This window comes from Scomber japonicus, chromosome 7, assembly GCF_027409825.1.
Source record: "Scomber japonicus isolate fScoJap1 chromosome 7, fScoJap1.pri, whole genome shotgun sequence".
Classification (NCBI taxonomy): Eukaryota; Metazoa; Chordata; class Actinopteri; order Scombriformes; family Scombridae; genus Scomber; species Scomber japonicus.
In genome coordinates this window covers 25,246,350-25,270,040 of record NC_070584.1, presented here as the reverse complement: position 1 = coordinate 25,270,040, position 23,691 = coordinate 25,246,350, and the positions used below count along the sequence as shown (strand labels likewise).

The window sequence follows — 23,691 nt, the reverse complement described above, 5'->3', positions numbered from 1 at the left end:
TGTTAATATACATTGTGCATGAGAACATCTATAGCGGCAGTGTATGGAAGTGTTACCAACATCTCATCCAGCAGCTGAATTATGGGTTTTTATTTTTTTCCAGTGATGACATACCCAGCAGAGTCAGTGCAGATTGGCTACCAGAACCATGTAGAGGACATCCGATCCTTCCTTGATAGCCGCCATGCCGACCACTACACTGTCTTCAACCTATCACAGCGCAACTACCGCGGCGCCAAATTCTCCAACAGGGTGAGCGTTATACTGAATCATGAAACCATTATAGATTTACTAGTTTGTATCTACTTGTTAGTGGTTGCAGTACCACTGTCACTCCCTTGATTATTACAACACTAGAGAGATACGAGGGCTTATTTACTGTTAACTGATTTGTAGCCTGTCTATTCAATTAGGGACTATCATGACATTTGGCTCATAAAGTATCCAGAGTGAAGCCCTTAATTAGATTTCCTCAAACAGGCTAGGATTGCTCACCCATCCTTTGTCATTAAAGTTACAATAAGTAGTTTTTTGTCCATTCAAGGGCAAAAAGACAGCAAAACAAACTCACATCAACATGAGAGCCTTGATATGCTATTGGCTTATTAAGCTGTGGCATGTGTCCAGTGAGTCTTTTTTTTAACTGCCTGGCTCAGTCTACCAACTCCTGAGAGAAATCGAACATTCTTTAAAGTGACTATAATCACAATTTTATATTAACAATGGCTGGCTCCAATGACTTTTTAAAATGTGAATGAGATTGCTTGTTGCTAAAAGGAGAGTGAATAGTGACTTTACATTCACCAAATGGACAGTAACATGACTCCAAATGTATTCTATTGTAGCTCTGTATCTGATGGATGTGTAGATAAGTAACTGTCTGCTCAGAAGTTTGCCATGTCAGCTTGAAAGGTGATAATATCAGTGTTGTGTTCACAGCCTGCTTCTGCTGCCCCCAAAGGGCCAAAAAAATATCTGTCAGTGCAGATTTAATTTCTGTGTCTGATCTTCAGTATCAACTGTCTTTACTGACTACCTGTTTACCGTTACCTACAGTTATATATAGTGTTTTGACTTAGTGGGAAGCTTCCACATAACAGAGATGTAAGGTTAAAGTGGCTGAAAGCTTCAAAGAGCTGCAGTGGTGGATGTTGTTTCTCAGTGGGATTTGAAAAACTTAATCACCTATCTAAGACAGAATGTAACACAGCTCCTACTCCGATGTTTAGCCAAATAATCTCATATATTACTAAATTAATGCTTCAAACTAACACTGAACATCATCCCCAGCTCAAAAAAACATTTTCCTCTTCAGTTTTGTTGTGGTTGAACTGGCAGTTTGGAATTTTGGCGCTCTATTGTGTGCAATAAAAAATTCAGGGAGTGTAAATTGGTGCTGCTTTTAATAACAGCGTTGTTAAACTGTCGCTGTACTGTTCCACCTTAAAGTCATAAATTTGAATATTTTTCCATAATAAATGTTTTGCTATATACAACATACAGTATATCTTGTACCTACATCACAGCAATAAGCCCTTGTGTCAAAATGTGGCTTGAAATAAAAAATACATTTCACTAATAAATGTAACAGCCTCAGCCAAAGATATGATTTGAATTTGAATGCCTTTGAATGCTTATTCAGTTTTTATGGTTATTATAATTGTCCTCAGCTTGAGTTCTTGGCTCATGTCATTCAGCTCTTTTGCACAGCTGGATTTGGATTCAAGTGAAGGCACAAGTGGGATCTGTATAGATAAAAGACTGCCATCCTCCGGCAAATACATTCAAGGAAGCTGAGGAGTCAAGCTGAGGAGTTAACATGGCCAAGATGGCCCCCTGTCTGCTTGTGGAAGTTGGTGTATCTCTAGCAGATGAGTCATCATGGCAACTGGTGTGTTGTGTTGCTCTGCTGCTGCTGCTGCTGCAGTACTGTTGCTAACCTCCACCTCTTCTTTCTCCTCCCCTCTTACTTTAATGTCTTTTTGTTTGGTTTTTCAACTCTTTCTCTCTTCCTTTATTTTTTCTTTTCCTCTCTGCCTCTTTTCTGACCTTTCTCTCTGGCTATATTTGTTTCTCTGTCTCTCCCTGATTTTCCCTCATTCTTTTTCCTTCTGTTATTTCCTGCACCAACTCTTTTTCAGGTTTCAGAGTGTAACTGGCCCTCTCGCCAGGCTCCCAGCCTCCACAACCTGTTTGCTGTGTGCAAGAACATGCACAATTGGCTCAAACAGAATCCCAAGAATGTGTGTGTCATCACCTGCTCGGTAAGACGACACTCCCATATCCTCATCATATTTACAACCATCCTTCACTTAGTTGTCATTGATTATCTGGATTCTGCTTGATACAAGTGCTGCCAAGTTTTTGCAAATAATAAGATTTTATAGGCCACTGATAAATCATCCTCGCTTTTATGCAGCTGTCATTGAACGTTGCTGTGTTTCCTCAAGTTTATCATAAAATGCAATTACATGGACAGGTACGATTGATGAGTAGGGACATGTTTTTATTATCTCATGATCCAAGCTCTCAGCTATGCTGCCATAGCTAGAGGACTAAATGAAATATATTCTTATCCCTAAAATCTAATTTTCAACTTACCTGCTACCTGTCACTAACCTGTTCTGGAAAAGAGGTTTTTATCATATGAAATAGGGATATTATATTTTGACAGTTAAAAAAATAGGTCATGTAACGAAACTTGTCGCACCATAAACAAAAGTCAAACAAAGACTACTGTATCAGAAAGACCTGGATTCACTTCTGGCCCCTCTCCTATTTCTTCACTCTTCCTCTTAGGGTTGCCAGGCCTGGATGATGGAGTCTTCTGTTTTTCCAAATGCTGTAAAACACAGCCTGGAGCTAGCCAAACTACTCTTATTTTTTCTATTTAGTTTCTATTAGTCCTGTCAGTTTCTCCACATCTCTTGTTACTTAGCAGTTGGCTTTTGTATTGAAAAGATGAAAGAAGTTAATTCCCCTGATAAAGTAGAAGAGAGGAGCATTATATTCGTGGGTGTTGAATTTCAACTTCAGTTTAACTGTGACAAGTTTACAGTTAAAAAGTAGATAAAGCAGTCTCCTCCCATCCAAAATACAGATACTTGGCTCGACAGAGATACATTTGGAAAACTCTGTAACGTTTCCTCTGCAAACATTACTTTTAGTTCACCTAAAAGAAAGAAAGCATATGCTTGTATAATGATGTCAGTGATGTACATATTTCAAGCACAGCTAAAACTCTTTCCAATGCAAATGTTTTGCAATACAAACACTAGTGCAATTTAGAGAAACTCGCCTTACCATCTGTTCTAATTCAGTGACAGCAATACTGTATACTGGCATCTAGTGAAGCGTGTTATTGCCAAGTCCCTGTGGTTTGGCTGTGGCTTGGCAAACTGCTCCATCTTGCATAATCTCCACCAAACGGTTCCTTTCTAAAAACTGTGTTTTCTCTGCTTCACATCACAAGAATGTTGTCTCCTTTTAACCTTAAATGAACTCAGAGTAAATTTATAAAGGTGAATACTTACAGTAAACAGTACACTTAGACTATTTACAGTTATTAGTTGCTTATTTATGCACATGAGATATCCAGAATGCCTTTTAAGTTTTATATTGTATAAACTTATTTAAGCTTTTCATAACTTTTGCAGAATTGCAGTTACAGTATGGTGTTACAGTAAGCATTCAGAAAGTTTGACTCACTATATTTGATAGCTTCACACTTTTTTTCCATTGCTGTAGCGGATGGGAGACAGGTCCAACAAGTGTGTAAATATAGAAAGAAAATAAGTGTCTGTCTTGTTGTGTACTTTTAGGATGGTCGTGCTCCTTCGGGTGTTTTGGTTTGTGCCATGTTCTGCTTCTGCCACCTATTCAACAACCCAGTTCCTGCTATGCAGCTGCTCAGCGCCAAGAGACCAGGTTCTGGCCTCTGGCCCTCACATCGCAGGTTTGCATCCTTCAACATGTGTTAATGCATGTGAAAGAGAAGAAGGGAAGTGAGAGAGAAAGACAGGAAGAACCCGAAACTCACATTGTAGATGCTAAGGCATTAGACTTTTTCAATTTCACTTCAAACCACTGATTAGCACCTCTTACACACCTTCCTCTTTCCTGTTTCCTCTGCTGGTAAATCACATTTTCTACTCTCTAGTTAAGTGAGTTGTCATTGAGTTGAGAGTAAAGTAGAATGCATGGTTGATAGGAAAGATGAAGAGACCCACAAAATAAGAATGGTCATGGGCATGGTCAATGTTACTAGTCAATGGTTTCTGCTGTGTTTTACAGTGTTTACTTATTGAGACTAGATGTTTACTGGCCTTGAAAGATACAGTACATTGATTTGATGAAGTTGGACACATTCACATTCACATTCAGTGGGTTTCACCATCATCCAATCTCTGTCCTCCTGTCTCCCCTTTTAGAAGGCAATACATTTGTCTTCTATATAACATCTTTTCAGACCATTTGCTGTTATTGGTGACAGGCTACTAAAGAAAAGTACAAAAGAATGTCAAAGTATATCCAAACAGTGTAGCCAACAGCCCAGTCACCACAGCCTAAGAATGTATATTTGGCAGCAGAGCCGGCACATCCTTTGCCAGCTAGTAGCACCCTAACTACATGTTCATGCAAGATTTTTTATCATGAGACAAGTTGAGTCGGAGTTATGGAAATGCACTTAACATAATTCTAGACTTGAAATACTCACACTCTTTAAATTAATCATCCTCTGCTTAACAGTTTGTTTCACTTTTCTGTAACTGCTATGTGCTTGTTGACTTGCTATAGCGACTGATACTGTTGAGAGTTCAATAAAAAATGTACAGTATAACCAAAAAAAAAGAAACTAGGGCAACTATGATAATCATTCCTTGTTCTCATGCAGGTACATAGGCTATGTGTGTAGCATGGTATCAGAGAAGCCCAGTCTACCCCACTCCAAGCCCTTGATGATCAAGGCCCTCACTATGAGTCCGGTTCCCTTCTTCAACAAGCAACGTACCGGCTGTCGGCCCTTCTGCGACGTCCTCATCGGAGAGACCAAAATCTTCACCACTTCACAGGAGTATGAGAGGATGAGGTAGGGCTGGACATTGATGCTCAAAGCAGGATTTACATGGCTGAGACAAAGTGACATTTTCATAACAACTAAATTAACGGATTATGTGACATCACAGAGAGCTATTAAAAAGGAGTAAAAGCATCACAATGCAGCTCTTCTGTATTGGAATTACACAGCTGTATTTGAAATGTGTAATCCTCAAATAGGAAGCATATTTTATGCAGTGTGAAATATAGTCAGAGTTATAAACACATGCTTTTTTCCTCCTTATTCTCTACTCCCTTTTCTCTGAAACTCATCTCTTCAATTGCTGTCTCATTTAATCTTCTCTGCCTTTAAACTCTCCATGTTTCTCCCTTCTGCTTCTGTCATGTCTGTATACCCAGAGAGCACAGGGTTCAAGAGGGGAAGGTAGTTTTCCCTCTGGGTGTAAGCGTTCAAGGTGATGTTGTAGTTTCTGTCTATCACATGAGGTCAACCATTGGAGGACGTCTGCAGGCAAAGGTACACTTTATTTACATTGCTATGATGAAAAGACAGAATCCGTTATTAACTGTAATCAATCCTGCTATGGCACAATGACAATGCTGGCATGATGTATTTCATCAAAGATCATATTGATGTTATCATGTCACCAGTCATCAATCATTATCAGGATATGGCTGAAATGTAATTAAATATTTGTACATGTTGAGGCTGAGTCTTACATGAACACAACCCACAAAGTGTGTGGAGGAAAGAAACTGCAAGAAATGGCATCATAAAGACATATATTAATATTGTGCATAGTTTATGAAAATGTGAATGTTTCCTGCAGCACAGAGAGAAACAGCAGATATTGTATAGTTGACTCCAAAATGAAAATTCCATGTCTTTTTTTTTGGGGGGGGGCGGGTATTTTTTTTAACAACCTGGGTGTAGTTTTGGCCATAATTTGTTTTGGTTATATTATTTTACTTCTAATTGAAATATGTTGCCGAGATATTCGTTTAATAGAGTATGCACTCCAAAATTTAAATAATAGTTTTTAATTGCATTGTTTGTCAAAAATGGTATTATAAGAATTATGGCAAAATAGATGCATGTTGCAGAAATATTGACTCTTATGAATCAAGAGCCAATACACTCACAAGAACGTATCTTTAATATTACTTAGACACATATTGTTAATAGCAAGTTATTACCTGTTTATTACTTTGGATACCATATCATTACCGAGCTGGAACAGAACGTTTTGTCACAGAAAACACAACATTTCTATTTAAATAATCATTCTGTGAACATTCTGTGAACATTATGCTCACAGTGTAATTAAATGAATCCAGTGAGAGACTACAGTAGATTTTGCAATTGATGTAATTTTGTACACAATCATGGTCTAAATAAATTTGTCCGGACTCTTGTTAGGTGTCCAACACCCAGATCTTCCAGATCCAGTTCCACACTGGCTTCATTGCTCCTGGAACCACCATGTTAAAGTTTAACAAGTAAGAACTTTATGTCTTTTAATCATTAGTACAGCACAAAAACAAAACAAACGTTGTTGAACCCTGAATCATGATATTTTCCCTCTCTGACTTTCACACTCTTACATTTTCACACTCTTACATTTTGTTCCTCATACACCTTATTTCTCCTCACAGACCAGAGCTGGATGCATGTGACTCTCCCGAGAAGTATCCCCAGCTCTTCCATGTGATTTTTGACGTGGAGGTCGAAGGGGTGGACAAGCAGAAAGACCTGACGCCACCGTGGGAGCAGTTCCCCTGTAAAGACCTCAACCCCAGTGTGCTTTTCTCCTGCCACCAGGAACATCAGGACGCGCTTGCTATTGCTGGTACTGTGGGATTGATGGGAACACTGGGGACAAACATTGGCACTGTTGTACATGTAAGCCATACTTGATTTGGAAGGCTCTATAAGGACATCTGTGAGGACTTCAGATTACCACAGTATTGGCTTAACTGTCATTAATTTATCTAACAGTTTTGTGAAATAGCAAGCCAAAATCCTGCCATACTTCAGACTAGATTGTGTTAATCTCTTTGGTCCCTGGTATTTTCTCTCACAGAGGTTTTCTTTGGATGAGTCTTGCTGAAAAGCTCAAACATGATTGGTATCCACCATACTGTAAAATGTGTAAACAACACATTATTTTAAAAAGCGTTAAATAGTGATATTGTTATTATTCAACAATATAATTTTCTATCACTAGCATCCATGTCAGTAGTAGTAGTATGCAACAATGCAGTCATAAATCTCTTGAAGCCTATGAAGTTTTTTTTAGTTGCTTTTTTTTAAATAAGTGTAACAAAAAGTACACTAACTTTAGTTGAGAGTTCAACTCTTACAAGCTAGTTAGTGCTAGTGAGCCATCTAAAATGGACCTAACACCAAGTTGTATGGGAAACATATAACCAAAAAATGTAAATTTATATCCTGCTGGATTGACAACCAACACTCTCTAATACATATTTCAGACAAATCTTTAAATTTAAAGTCTGAATCTCAGTGTATACACATTAGGACACTGTTTGTTTTTACTTTCTTTTGTTGGATAAAGTTCCCATCTTAAATGTCATGTGAATTCGAAATGATACCTATCTTTTTGTTTACATTCTGCTGACTATATCTACTCCATGGCAGCTAACCATTTACCCTTACTTGATACTATTCATAATCCTAAATTTACCCTAAACCCTAGCCCTAACCCTAAACTAACCTAAGGTTTATTCACTCACAAAACAGATATCGTTGTAGGCCAAAACTCACAGTGGTTCTCACAAGTGTAGCAAAACAAGGACCTCCAAAAACAAATAAACAAAGAATCCTTCCTAATGACATGGAAGTGTTCTTGTCATAGCAATTAACCAACTTATCATGTTATAATGAGAAAAGTTTGATTTAATAAGATATTTTCTTGATTGTGAAATAATGAGAGTTTTGCAACATAACACTCACCCTCCTCCCACCACCCTAAAACCCCAACAAATCACACACTTTTTAAGCGTAGTTAACACTTGGGAGATGTTTTTAATTTTGTCTGTTTTATCGTTTGTTTTTATATGCTTGACATTTTAATAACCCCTCGGGAACAAATAAAGATTATTGAGTGTATGCACATACACTGACATACTCTCATTTCTATGCACAGATTAGATGGTTCACACTTGCTATAGATCATTCAAAAGCTAACTAGCTATTGTAGTATACTTGTTGAAGCTAATGTGCAAAAACACATTCATAGACATTTACATGCAAACCCACAAACAAACTAATGAACTCACTTTTATTTTTGTTCCTACAAGATGAGATGGAGGGCTTGGATCTGGAGGGTAAGACAGTAGAGGAGAGCACAGACCTGTTAGATAAACTGTACAGTTCAGTGATGTTAGTTAAGCAGGGCTTGGTTCAGTGCACCTTCAATTCAATCATACAAATGTGTATGAGTAGTATTAGTTTTAAATATTGACCTTATTGACAAACAAATCTTTTATTAGAAAATCACTTGGCTATTACCTTTAACAATCTGTACTGATTGAATTGAAATCAATCCCGTCCTTGCTATGTAGTGATATATCATTTTGGTAGAAATTTTTACTGTTGATGCCTCTGGCATTACCAACCCAATGGGAACCTGAATAAATAACTACAGTGAGAAATTCCTAACTTGTCACGTATATATTTTGCTCTCTCTATGCATGGAAAAAATGTTCCTTAAATATATATTTGTAGATATGAGGAACAGTGGGGAAAAACACAGTATTCCAGTAATGATTACCAATGGATGTACTATAAGGGGGAAAACAGTGCAGCCGTAAGTGGTACAAATGAAAATGCTCTACCAAAGTGAAATATTGCTCTTGATTAATACTAGCTAAAGACAAAGTTTATAGTCTTACTGTAAATCATGCTCTTTCTTTAAAAGTGTACTTTATGTTTAATGATTAGATTTATTGTGCTTTTTAGGCATTATCCTCTCTAATTAGCTAATAGCAGCTACCAGTGGCAGATTACAAAGTGTGCAACATAGTTTATTATAGCACACAGTATCAGGAGACTAGTTTATTCTTGTAGCAAAGATGACCTACGTAGTTTCCCATTATTCCCTACTTCGCTCTTGTCCCTTTTTCTCTTAACCTACTCTGTGATTCTGTCTACTTTGCCCCAATTCATTTCCTGTCAGCTTCTTTTCCACTTGTTACTTTCTCCACTTTACATGCCACTTACTTTTGCTAATACACTGCATTTTTCCTTTGTTTATTTCTTTCTCTACCTCTTTCCTTCTGTCTCTGTCTCATCCTCCTACAGAGCCAACCAGGCCCCATGGAGGCCCAGATGGTAAGGCCCATGGTGAAGAAAGTGAGCCCTCAGATGATGAGATGCTGTCTCTTTCCAGTCAGCGAAGCAGCACCAGTACAGCCCCCCAGAAACCCGACCCCCCTGGTCCAACACATGCTGCCCAAGCACCCGCTGAGGAAGTGGATCTTCTTGGACTTGATGGAGGGACTCCATGTCCCTCATCTCAGCCTCTGAGTACTGCAGCTCCAACTACTGACCTCCTTGGGGACTTGTTTGGGGCTCCTCCCCAGCCAACCAGTGGGGCTTCATCCACCCAGTCCACACCACACAAAGTAGCCCCCAGCACCGCCTCACCATGTCCCTCTCCTGCCCCAGGTGAGATAAGTTTGTAAGTCAATTAAAACATAAAAAAAGGAGTACACTTGGAAGGCTTGGTACAGTATGCAGTCAGGGTTTCAGTAGATTTTTAAAGCCTGATATAGCATGAAAGAAAGTAGACGAAAGATTCTTGGCCTTGGAAATAGTAGTATACGCTTACTAAATTATTCTGGCACTTTCAACCACATTTTATTTTTTTTTATCAGTTAATAAATAAGCCTTGAGTTAAGATTATTTTATCAAATTCATATAGTTAATATTTATTAACTATATGAATATGTAAAATAATGTCGTATAATACTGCTGAATACTGTAAATAAATGAAATATGGAAAAAATATACTTTACTCAAAATCTCAAATAGAAAATTGAAATCATTCATGAAAATTTGGAAATTTGTCACAGGTCAGAAACGGTTAAAAAAAACATACACAGCACATTATCACATTAATCATTTTTACAGTGATTTTCCTACTTATATAAATCTAGTGCATATATACAGTATTATACATTGAAACTCAATGGCACTACATATCTGTGATGCAAAAGTTGAAAAAAATATAATTTAGAAAAATGTCTTGTCATCTCATTCTCTAAAATTAAACAGTAACAGTGGTGGCTATGTTTTTTTACCTCAGCGTTTGATCCCTTTGGGGCGGGTCCCATGCCTAAGCCTCAGGACATGATGGGCTCACTCCTTGGACCAGGTAACATGGGGCAGCCAGACCCCTTCCTGCATGCTACTCGCTCTCCATCACCCACCATGCAACCTACAAGCCTGGGTAAGGCATGCTTTTGCTGCTCTGCTGCACACTGATATGAAAAGGTTTTTGTAGACTGCCCCACTTAAAGGTAAGGCATGTTATACAGCATGTGCGTGTCCACTGCCATGCCCTAACACAAGTGTGCATTGTGATTGTCTCCATGCATTAACTCTGTGTTTTGATAGCTTTTTTACTTTTGTAGCTCTCAGATGCTGGCTTTGCAAGAGACAGCTTTTCCATATTGCTTCTGTATGTTTGGCACTGAATGAGTTTGCATGATAAGTATTTGCAGCCTGTCTCATTACTATTCCACAGTAATAGTAAAACAGCACAGTCTTGATAGTTCACGTTCAACCTAAACATGTTTCAACCTGAAGTCAGACTGAAGCCAATACTTTAACTTTAAACATGGCAAGAAATTCTCTTACTTTACATTTAGACTTTTCTTTAGACTTCACATTTCTACAGAGCAGTGTGTGTATGATGACCTGTATACATTATAGTCAGGGTATCATGCTAATTTTAAAACAGTAATACTTAGTATCAACAATTATTTTCATATTATTGGCTTTTACCCAACCCAAACTCACACCATACAATGAAAAACAGGCCTTAACCTGTCCCAAGCCTAATAGGCTTAAAATATTTGTAGTAGTAGTTGTCAATCTCTAATAAGTTGTACATGACTTCTCTGGGTGCTGATGTTTTTAGGTCTTTTTTAAACATCCTCAAACCTCTAACAGCCCCCTAACAAAGCCTGAGACTTAAACTTTCGATATTATTTTCTCTGCCTGTGTGGGTTCATGTTGCTCAGTTCCCATTCACTGTGTGCTCCGTCTGTGACAAACCTTTATGTGCTTGAATAGGTCGGAGTTCCCCCATCCCGCCCACCACTCCAACTGTCAACATTCAGCAACAAAATGCCATGGGAGGCTGGGACTGGAACAGGACCGCTACCACAAACACAGGTACACCAAACCACACAGTCACACAGTCTAATACTTTAATATATCTAAACCTGTCTGTGGTTTATCCTAAGCTGGTGGTGTTACAGACACCACAGACTGTTTGAAACAGACAGAAAGATCTCTATAAGATTATAAACAGTGCTACGTGAGGCTCAGAGTAACAATTGGGCTCAAAAATATAAGAATATCTTTTTATATATGATATATACATTTTTTCAAAAATATAGGAGCTGGATTCGGTATAGGCAGTCGATCAGCCACTACCAGCCCCACAAGCTCGGTCAACAGCACCCCCACCCATCAAACCAAGCCAAACACCCTGGACCCATTCGCTGACATAGGCAACCTGGGGGGAAGCTTTGGAGGTGAGTCAGTAGAAATTGTCCATTTCTGTCTTTCTCGCCACCATCTCTTCTGCCTTATAACTATCAATTTCTTTCAGGGGGCTCTGGCTTCTCCAGCAAGCCCACCACTCCTACAGGAACAACCCCTTCATTTCCTCCCATGGGCTCCCCGTCGCGGCCTCCTCCATCTCCCCAGCACACAGGAGGATGGCAGCCCCAAACGGGAGCTGGCTTCCCCTCGTGGCAGCCTGGTGCTGGAGGTGGTGGAGGATGGCAATCCCAAGGACAAGGCCCTACCCCACAGCCAAAACCCAGCCCCAGCCACACCTCCATGCCTCACACGTCGCCCCAGAATCGACCCAACTATAACGTCAGCTTCTCTGCAATGGGAGGAGGCTCACCCAGTGCTGGAGTCAAAGCACAGAGTGCCATGGGTGAGAAAAAACATGGAAGGATGTTGTAATGTTGTTATGCTACAAATGTTGTTGATTTGTTGAATTCTTGGCAGTGTATAATATTCACATGGATTTCTAGAATTCTTGACAGTAAAACTGAGATTACACTAGCACGTTTTGTATCAACTGAGAAAAAATGAATGGTATTTCACCTCTAGGTGGCACATGATACATTTAGATAGCAATAACTCAGTGGTCATGACCTTCATGCAATGTAAGTGCTTTCTAGTCTGCTGCTGTTGCAGGTTTTTAAAAAGTGGTTAATCACAGAATTTCAACCAGATCAGAATATGACTGCATGATTATGATATGAAAATCAGTTTTCAAATCAATTTTAATATATTTTGAAAAATAGAGTACAAAAGTTGTTGTAATACTTGGGTTTTTTTTAATACATAACCAATTTGATGGTGGTGCCTTTATTCATATATAAAGGAATCCATTGATCACAGTTTTTCATAGTGCATTGCATTTAATTTTAGAGGACGAGAAGTGGCTGTGAAGCTGAAAAAGTGTGTTTTCTCTCTTTCCATTTGTATCTCTTTCTTGCAGGTACTAAGCCCAAGGCCTCGGCCGCCAACTTTGATGACCTGCTCTCTGGTCAGGGCTTTTCAGGGACCAAAGAGAAGAAAGGGCCCAGGACTATAGCAGAGATGAGGAAGGAGGAGATGGCCAAAGAGATGGACCCTGAGAAAATAAAGGTAGGAGTGATGTGCTACTTAGTACATCTATGTATAAATGAGAAGGAGTAATTTGTTATTCCTTTTCTGCTTTCAATGTTTCTGTGAGAAACAGAATGAAGTGACTCTTGACTCTTACAGATTTACATGACTTTCCTTTGGGTTTTTGGGTCACCTGTTTATCCAGTGTAGCACAGAAGAAGTAATTCAATTGTTCCCAAAAGTAGGATGGTGTACTCAAAAACTTTTGGCTGTTAAATCATTTCTGTTTATTCCAGGATTAATTAAGCAACCACTGTAGTCTTGCACGACTAAACTTTCGTTCCACTAATTACTCCTTTAAAAACATTTTATCAAAGCCAAAGTAACTCAAAGCATTTCCAAGCATTAACAACTGTTACAGAACTGGTCATGAGTGTCTAATGGTTCCCCTTCCTTAACCAACCACGTTTGTGTCCCAGATTCTGGACTGGATCGAGGGGAAGGAGCGTAACATCCGTGCCCTGCTGTCCACCATGCATACTGTGCTGTGGGAGGGAGAGACACGCTGGAAGCCTGTGGGCATGGCTGACCTGGTTACTCCAGAACAGGTCAAGAAGGTCTACCGCAAAGCAGTCCTTGTCGTCCACCCAGATAAGGTAAGACAGTGATAAACTTCATCTTCAGGGCCAGAGTACAAGACCTCTCTAATGTTTTTAGTGTTTTATTTATTTAGACAGCAGTGAAGGAACAACAAAAACTATTGACAGCTCATTAATTGATACAGAGACTCACAGAAGCAATATGCAACCAGACATAACATTATTTAATCATAACATAATAACTTAAAAGTTATGTTCACTCTAAACCTTTGTCAGTGTTGTCTTTACAGCTTGTTTCTGCTGCCCCCAAGTGGCCAGAAATAAGAAGTTTGCTGTAACATTAAACATAAATGACTAAATAAGCAACAGTCAACAGCTTATAAAAACATTTACTTATTACAAATTTTAATCATTTAAAACTCTTGCATATCTACTTCATCAGGACTGTGTTGGTTTGGTTTGATTAGAGTTGATTGGCAGTATCCAGGCAATACAAGCACAAATCCTCAGTGTCAACACAGCCTTCTTTTATAATTTCAGACAGAAAGTAATACTGGAAAAGGTTGTTTGTGCATTAATTAAGATTGAATATGAACTTCTTCACACATGATATAAATAAAGAAAGAAATATGATGAAAACAAGCACCCCGACAAAGTGATAAGTCAGATATCCAAAAGCAGTTTTCATCCAGTCAAATAAAGAACTACTATCCTGGTGAATAGAGCTAGCAGTATCATGAAGGTGACGAATTATATTACCAATAGTGGCATTATATTCAGGCACAAAGGTACAACATTCAGAACCGATAACCGCACAAGTTCCTCCTTGGGCTGCTAACAGAAAATCCAATGCAGCTCTGTTTTGTAATGCTAGTAGTCTAACAGAGCTGAGTTCACTTGACAAAAGCATCAGAGCCTTACCAGTTTCATTTGCGATAATTTCTATTGCATGAGACAAATCAGCAATTTGATCTAAAGCAGACATAACGCCATAAAAAGGGAGAAGGGGACCAAGGCTATTTTTGAAGGGTGACTGATGATGTGTCCCAAAGATATCTGAAACTCCACGTCGTCCTCGTTTAGGAAGAGATTTCTTTGGCAGAGATTTAGACACTCTCATAGCTGGGATGATGTATGCTAAGCCACAGCGTCCTTTGTAATCCACCGGAAGATATGGGTATGCTAGGTTTCCACACACCCAGTACATTCCCACAGGAGAGGATATGGAACAGCTGGCAGTTCGGTGAGCTAGAGCACTGAGGCGAGCCTGGCCCGCATCTTTCAAACACTGCTGGGGCACAGAATCCAGAGATTTAAATTCAATGTCAGTGTGTTGTGGGTCCCATTTAAAAGTACGAAGGCAGGAAGATTCTCCCACTGGTCTCTTGCCGTCATTCTCAAGGCACCAAGGGAATGGCTGAGGAAGGAGCTGTATGGGGACAGGTTTTGGTGTTTCTAGACATCTGTTGCAGTTTGAATGCCTTCCAGAACAGTTAAGAGGTCTCATTTTGGAGATACGTGGGCAATCAGGGTGAGAATAAGACTGAGACAAGGGAATATGCAGCAGGTGGCAGGTGTCGCAGTCAGAGGCAGGTAAGGCCATCAGAGGTAAGCCTTCTCCTGCAGTGTAAGGCATGAGGCCACAGACATAACAGCTGGAATTAGGGTGTATGTGGTTGGCGACTTGCCATGCCATTGTTAGGAAAATATTGATATTATCCACTCTTACATCCGGGGGTTTCCTGGCCTGTGGAGCTCCCATGATGGACTCCACCAGGATCAGCGTCAAGAGATATCGGACAGTCAGCATTCTTGAAATGGAAGTCATGAATCCACAAAATCTGGCTTATTCTTCACAGTGAGACTTTTGTGGATGCGTTTACTTCAAGTAGCAGTATTCACCAGGCTTAAGATGAACATCAGCCCTATCATCTGGAGTCCAGGAGGCAAATTTTACCTGTGAAATGCATAAAGTGAATATAGAATAGCTACCCTGTCATAAATTAAACAAAAAGCTTATGAATGGTAAGGCAACACTAGCCAATAAAATGTTCTTACTTGTGGTTTCAGTCATGAGCCTTTGTTCTCTCTGCTGTCCAGGAATTCAGGCTCTAAGACCTGCTGTGAAATAAGAGCTAGTGGACTCTTTCCCCTGTATTCATCCTCTCTTTTATCAGGACAAGCGTGTAGGTGCAACCCCTAAATATACCCAATCTCAAGGATCTAGTGAGTGAATCACAAGATCAATCATTACAAGACGGCAGGATTTCTATCACCAAAACAGGATGTCCAGACATTGAGGCAGCTGTAGGTCAGATATGATTCAGTTGCATAATCCCACAGAAACATTAGCACAGTTAGTAATGACAAGAAAAAGTAAACTAAATGCATATAAGCACACATACTTTAAACGCAGGAAAATCTGGACACGTTCGAGTACACACATGAACACTTATAAACACACAGTGTGGATTTATATTAAGCGGATACGCAATACAGGACATGCAGACTTGATGGTTACAAAATGTGTTTTAATCATCAGAGTACAAACACTCCTTTTATCTTCAATCAGTTTTCATTGGTGACTTATCTCAACTAAAGACTACCGTCTCCCAAAAACATTTTTGTCTAAGAAAAATCCTATATAAATAGTAGTTTATTATTTAACTATTTTTAATTGATTAAATGTATTAGGGAAAGTGTTTAGAAATGTTGGAAAGTATAGTTTTATTGCAATGCTGTGTGATTTTATGGAGTATGAGCTCATGTTTTAGACTGTTTTATGTGTTTCTCTGGTTAATTTTTATGTTTTGTCATGTTTACATCACTTTTTTTTCACCTACCTTTTTGTTACCCTTTCCAGTTGGTTACATTGATGTTCTCATGTGTCAGTTTGTTTACATGGTTCTTGGTTGCCTGCAGTCTTGGAGTACATAAACACTGTTTTATGTATGACTAAAAAGTGCTGCATCCCTATCTCTTTGCTCAATCTTTAAAGCACGTCACCTTTTAGTTTTTTGGCCGTAGTCCAGTAATGTCAAAGCTGGTGTTTAATTATCAGGTGAGTGCCTAAGGCAAAACACCTGCCTGGTATGACTGTTGGGGGCAGTAGTGCAACATGCTTGAAGCTGGTTTTCTTATGGGTGTAACCGGTTTGTGTTTTTCTCTCTTCCATCATAGGCGACAGGACAACCCTATGAACAATATGCCAAGATGATTTTCATGGAGCTAAATGACGCCTGGTCGGAATTTGAAAGCCAAGGACAAAAACCCCTCTACTGAGGAAAGAGTGATAGGAAGTGAGTGATGAGAGTGATGTCCCTGCAGATTCTGTTATCTAACCTGAAATGTGTCACCACTCTGGTCAACATACTACAGCCACAACCCACAACATCTGCCTTTATACCTGTGCTTTGACCCATGCTTCTCTTCTCTTTGCGACACGCAAACACAAAACATCCAGTTGGCTGCAGAACTACAGTGTCCAGACTAAACAGTGTAAGAAAAGACTCCCTGTACTGTAGCTCCAGTTTATCTACCTACTCTTTGTGGTGCAACATTGTCCTTCCTTGTCGATTGTCCATAGCCCTGAACCTACCCACCAATCAAAGCAGAGTCACCGGGATGTCTGACAAAACAGAGCAACTCTTGATTCTCAGATAGACAATAATCACACAAGATAAGATAGACAAACAAATCAGTGAGTGAAAATGAACAAGCTTTTTTCTTTCTTTTTTTTTTGCAGGCTGCTCAAAAAAAATAATTCAGAGCGCTAACTAGTCTGTAAGGCACAGCAAACATTTAGCAACAATCAAGTCATTTTCAACACATTCTCTTCAGGAAGTAGATTTAACTATGTACTGCATGTGAAAATTGAAAATATTGTGATATCTAATCCAGTTTTGAAATGAAACTACAAAAAAAGGAACTGCATCATAAATGTATATTTTTCTCACTGATTGAAGTGAAATTGAACTTACACCAAACCTGTTTTTCTTCACAAATTGGCTGTTTTGAAATACAAATGAGCAATTATCTGTCTAATTTAGAAAGTTTCATGAAAGTGCAAAAGGATGAAAGCAGAGAACCTTTGTTGCTTTTGAGACTAATACTGAAAATGAAAAAAACTAATTAAGATTTTTGTGGGTCTCTACAATAAAAACACATGTTAGAAGGCTGCTAAAAAATTTCCACTCCTGACTTAGTATTAATATGGTGGACGAAACATAGCGGTGATATCATTGGTACGTCTGATCTTATCGAGTCGTGTTTTTCTGTGTTTGCTGCAAATTGGACATTGTATATTTTAGGATTAGCACATGTACAGATCCATACGTGAAGCACCTTGAGGCCTCATGCATTCTCGCTCATACAGTAAGATGTATTTTTGCATGATCGCAACCGGGGGAGCTCAGTGAAAGCACAAACTGACTACTTTAATCTGTGCAGCTTTGAAGGAAAGTCATTGTTATTTATTTATTCATTCATTTTTCTTCATGTTCATTTTTGATTTGTGCATCAGGGCTGCTCCATTTGGGTTCAAACTAAATGCACATGTCCTTATCTTGTGTTTTTAAAGCTGAATATTTTTTGGACCATTTTCTTTCATTCACCAACTGACTAACTGACAAACTAGCAAGGGGAGTACCTTGTCAGACCATATCACAGTTTTTGTCAGTATAGCATTTTATAGACTTCACTATTGTTTTCCAAACTACAGCAATCACATAACTGTGCTCAAACATCAGTCCAACAAACTCCCTACGATGCAATAAGAGTCATGATTTGATTTTGCAGACATGGATGATTTTGTCATAAGACGGCCTGTAAATCATGTCAAACTGATGAGTGAATGAATGTGCTGTACTGTATCTTATATGTTCATATTTTAAATTCCTAATTTCACTAAGATTCTACATATCTGCTCTCACTATCACAGTCAAAACTGGTTTATTTGCAGCAGCTGCAATATTTTTTTCTTTTATTACTTTATATCATTTGTTTACCTTTGTGAGACATTTCTGTCACAGCACTGACACTTTTATTTATAATAATCATGCAGCTTTTGTCTGGACAGTTAATACAGGTACTGTATCATATCAAGTGTGAGGTACAGCACATGTGGCTCAATGTGTCAACCTTTTGTTAGGAGCTGTACATGTTGCAGGTGCTGTTTCTAATAGTTTGAATCCAATACAGATGTGAACTTAAATCTCTCCTCATATAATTTCATTAACATACTGACTGATGTGATTGTTCCTCTGTATAATGTTCTCTCCCATGCCTTTGGTACATGTTTTAGGGATATTACCTCCTTGTGTAAAAGTTTTTTAAAACCCTGGGATGAAGCCCATGGGCCAATGACAGAAATATATAAGAAAACAGTAAATATATATGACTTAATATTATCGTGAAGGAAATTAAGCAATTCTCAATTTTTGAAAACACAATTTGGTGGTTTGAGGTTCTCAAAAGATACTAATATGATTGTGACTCTATACCATTCTCATCTTTCAGCTTTGTTTATACAAACGTTCTACTGTAAAATCCACTTAAATGTTTACTGATTAAAAAATAAAATGTGTCTTGAATCATTTTTAACGCACAAATTGAGCAAAATATCTGCCTTTATGTTTAAGTTCTTAACATCATTACTGTTTTCATGCTTTCTGTGTGTTTTGGAGATTGAGTTGATGGATAAGATACTTAACCATCATAATGTCCCTTTGTTGGAATTCATTTTTATCCATTATTCTCACTTTGCTCATCTACACTTAGGATGTTGAGTGAATACTGACCAGTGTAAAAAGAGTCTGACTGCTGTTTCTTAAACCGGTTTGGGACCCGAAATGGATCAGGGGACTCAAATGTGGTGCTCACCATATCACTGGAGCCAGATTATGAAATGGGTCCTTAAAAAAGACTCTGAGTAGAAAATGCTGAAGAACTCCTACCAGACACAGGAAGTGTGTAATATGTGCTTCTGTGCTCTATTTACACCGAGGACCTACATGTGAAATAACCCTCATAAGCTCCCTCGCTGACTGAACTCTCTATCTGCAATCTTACAGCTATATTAAAAGCTAACCTCTATATTGTAGTCAATGGATGTGTGTTGTTTGAAGTTGTGGTATGTATGGAAATGATCTGATTTGGATACAGACTACTGTACGTTATGTGTTTGCCTGTCTGCTGTTAAAGTATTACTAAAATGTGTACAATTCTGTTCATGTGTTCCTTTTCAGTTCTGTTTACTGTTACAGGATGTACATAATGATCAAGTGCAGTGCACAGAAATAAATAGTAAACAGAAAACAGATGCTCTTTCCTCTGAGTATGTTTGATTTGCTTCTCTAATTGTACTGGGGGAAAAAAGTTTTAAAAAAAGAAAAAGGAATCACATTGGTAATCTTAAAACAAACCGCCATCAGTCACTAATATGATGTTTTCTTGGTTTCTTGTTCTTTTGTTGTTTTTTTGATCCCATGTGTTCCTATCCAGTACATTTGGCACAGATAGTGTTTCTCCTTCCGATCACTAGAGGGTAGTAGTGTACAACTCACTCTGGGAATGTTTTAAATGACTCATGCTGTGTGCTCTCAGGTAAATTAGATGGAAAGTTACTGCTTATTTTTCTCTTCTTTCAATCAACAGTAGAACGTGCTCAATATCTGTCTGTTTTTCAATCATTCAGTCAATATGATAACTTTTCCATATAAAAATGCATCCTTTACTTGATACAAATAGTGATTGATCAATGATACAAATTATTTCTCTTGGAGATGATGCCTTTAGTTTGTGGTTGGGGACCATGTTTCTAATGTAAATGAACCCAGGCTGTAACAACGAGCTGCATTACAATGCTTTTGTTCACTACATGTGCTTCATATAATCTCTAATATGTGACCACTTAGGGGTTGATATGTTTTCCCTTGGGCCCAAATCCGGGAAAAATGGGTCTGCAGTTTTATTGTTTAACCATCCAAAAGGAAAGTTATTGTAATTGAAAAGAACCCCCCCCCCCCCCAATCAGTGATTCATTGTTAAATATAGTTACTGCTGCACTCCTTTTTCCCCCCTTCTAACTCCTCTCTGCTGACAGTGCTGACGCACTTCCTGAGGGAGATTAAGTGCCGATGGATGAAGACCATAATCACATGCTCATGTTTTATTTTCTGCAATACCATACACCTTTAAGCACAAGTCTCATCTATATGTCAAGTTCTACATACAAAGAGTTTCAGGTAAACGTATTGATATCAGCAGAGCCATGGATGCCTACATTTGGGGTAAGTCAGACATAAACAAGCATGTAGACATATTCAGGGATGTTACCACCAGACGGTTAATCGATTTACTGCTACTTAATGTAGCTATATGATCAAACGTATGAGAAAATTATAATAAATATGAACAAAAATGGAAAGCTACCAGTACATCTAATGGTGGGAGTTGCTCTTATATGTTATATTTGAGATAACAGGATGATTTATCTTTATATGTCAATTCACATGAGTAGGTTAGGGTTAGGGTCACACTTTTCTTACCCCACTAATAAATCATTATAAGCATAGACGGCATGCATGCAGTGCCCTGTGTGCTCTATACACTGCATACCTGAAAAGATCTCTGGTATCTGATCCCTGTGAGCAACAATGAACATATTTTCCTGCCTGTATCTGTGAAAAAAACATTTGTTATAACCTCAACATCCTTCCTGAGGTAGGTAGTGTGAGCATACAAATCACTGGTTATCTACTTAATTTAATTTGATTGGTTTCACTTATTGATTGGACTGATTATCACTTGAAAAAAGCTACATGCCCAAACTGAATAGTTAGTTCTGTACAGTTTAACAGAGTTTCCCAGAGTGTTTAGGCTCTAGTATAGCACAGCATAATAACAATATAAACATTTAATAGCACTGATAAATGTACTGTGAAGAGAAGTGATCATGTAAAGACAGGGGATGAGGTCAAAAAGTCACGTGAACTTTGACATTTAATAATTAGGCCCAATCAAAGCTAATGAATCACATGCAGTTCTTGACACAGCAGTGTTGAAAGTATTGTGAATAAATTCAAGGTTCACCTGGACAGGGTGCACCTTGTTTTGACAAAATGGCAGATGGTATTTAATCAAGTGAACATTGTTTTTATGCATCGATACTGACAGAGAAGCTGTGAAGTTGTTAAGGTGTACTCCCTCTGTGAAGCACTGCTACCAATTTACTCATAAAAGCACTTAACCCCTAAATGTTCCAGTGTTCATTTGAAGAAAGAGCTCCTGCTGGACTCTTATGTGACTGGCTGTGTGTAACTGTCTTCCTAAAAGTAAGACAATTTCTGTTTTCTGGAAAACAGTGTACTGGTCTGCTTAATACCATATGAATACATGTCTTAAAAAGACAAAAACAAACCTAAGGGTTGTTATAAAGCACACTCTGTGCTGATGTTGTCTTGAATCCCTGGGAAATGTCCATGTCTCCCAAGATACTACTACTTCAGTGTGGGAACTCAGTAAAAGAAAACATTTTCGCATGGTAATCGGAACTAAACAAGGTCATTATATGGCCATCAGTGAATTTAAACCTGTCATATCAAAAGGAGTAGTGATGGATTATTCTTACCCCCCAAGAGTCCTTATTGACCAGCAGATAGAAGATAAATGTTATCATGTTTCAGCTTTATTTATTCAGGAAATCTCATTGATTTATCTCAAGATCTCTTTTGCAAAAGAGAGAGGACAGGTAACATATTATATACATGGGATCACAGTGAGATGGTTCATTCACATCACAATCACAAAACAATTATCTTACACACTCGCAGACATTGCTACTTATAACAATCACAAACATTATAAAGAATGTCAGTTAATGTAATAAAACTTTAAGGTCCCTCAGAGGAATAACTGTCTTTGATTTCAAGGTGTTTTGCAGTTCTAAAAATTTAAACAGTCTTTAAAAACATATTAAAAATGTTATAAAATAAAGTGATAGCAGAGTCTACAGCCAAGCAACAGCTCTGCAACGTGACAACCCAAATCAATGATTCATCATCTAGGGGTGACGAATGTCTGTACCTGTCATGGCAAATCCAACAGCAGTTAAGATATTTTATTCAATGTTAATATCATGGCTGCAGCAGAGGAAAAGACAGGGGGTCATCAATGTCTGTAGGCTTCATCTTCAGCGTACCATACATGTCTGTAAAAAGGTGTATGACAATCCATCCAGTATTTCTTGAGATATGTCAATCTGAGCCAGAGTGATTGTCTGATAGAACAAAGCAATTTTATTTCTTGTTTCTATCCACAGGCTCTATCAGTGTGGGAAAGCAAGGAAACAAACTAATTTAAAGTCCATCACTCCACGCTGCCAAAAATAGTTGTCATTGTGGTCATCAGCTCTTTGACCTCTGCATACTGTAACTAGGCCTCACTGAAATTGTATGTACTTAAGTACAGGCTCATTGTCTTGTGATCAAAATGCAGCCATTACAGACTTGGGAATATCAATGTAGATGCATTAATTTCATTCTCAAGGTTCTCTATAAGTGGGTTCCTACAGTAATAATGTCAGGGGGACACATACAGTATGGAGTGACTGAAAATAAGTGAATGTTTGGGTGGAGATATTGGTGCTAAAACAAACCATGTTACTGTAGGAGCTAGTTTGCTTCAACATATCACAGATTAAAGACATCTGTTTTATGTCTATGTGAATGTCAAGAGTTTTAATATGATTTTTTTTATTAGAGTAGTTTTTCTTGCCACTGCTCTCTTTGTGCTGAGAGGACATATTTCTACACTTTTTATGCAGTTAAACATCTGATTCAGTAAAGTACTCTGAATTCCACGAAATGTAACATGCAGTGACTTCTCAGAGCATTTTGAAATATATCTACATGTGTGATGCAATAAGAGTGAAGAATCATGCTGCTTTAGTATGTTTGTGTGTGTGTGTGTGTGTGTGTGTGTGTGTGTGTGTGTGTGTGTGTGTGTGTGTGTGTGTGTGTCTGTGTGTGTGTGTATGTGCATGAACAACAATATGTATCTTGCATGCCAGGAGACTGTGATAGAGCTGCTTTGGTGAGTAGATTTCACACAGGAAGCAGAAACAGAACATTACATTAAGTTTCAATGCTG

General features: G+C 38.4%; 1 protein-coding gene across 3 annotated transcripts in view; it reads left to right on the top strand.

Annotated features, from left to right (window-relative positions):
* Nucleotides 1-19,855, top strand: part of dnajc6 (DnaJ (Hsp40) homolog, subfamily C, member 6) — a 37,024-nt gene extending 17,169 nt beyond the window's left edge. For 2 of the 3 annotated variants that reach the window (XM_053322203.1, XM_053322202.1), the window contains exons 4-18: nt 104-252; nt 2,142-2,264; nt 3,822-3,955; nt 4,895-5,089; nt 5,458-5,575; nt 6,479-6,558; nt 6,715-6,908; nt 9,383-9,748; nt 10,389-10,532; nt 11,381-11,482; nt 11,710-11,847; nt 11,925-12,260; nt 12,834-12,982; nt 13,423-13,599; nt 16,723-19,855. In XM_053322203.1, the coding sequence (XP_053178178.1) occupies nt 104-252; nt 2,142-2,264; nt 3,822-3,955; nt 4,895-5,089; nt 5,458-5,575; nt 6,479-6,558; nt 6,715-6,908; nt 9,383-9,748; nt 10,389-10,532; nt 11,381-11,482; nt 11,710-11,847; nt 11,925-12,260; nt 12,834-12,982; nt 13,423-13,599; nt 16,723-16,824 (2,507 nt within the window). In that variant the 3' untranslated portion in view covers nt 16,825-19,855. The remainder of the gene's footprint in view (nt 1-103; nt 253-2,141; nt 2,265-3,821; nt 3,956-4,894; nt 5,090-5,457; nt 5,576-6,478; nt 6,559-6,714; nt 6,909-9,382; nt 9,749-10,388; nt 10,533-11,380; nt 11,483-11,709; nt 11,848-11,924; nt 12,261-12,833; nt 12,983-13,422; nt 13,600-16,722) is intronic. The other variant, XM_053322204.1, reaches the window with a different exon arrangement.
* Nucleotides 19,856-23,691: the final 3,836 nt, after the last annotated feature.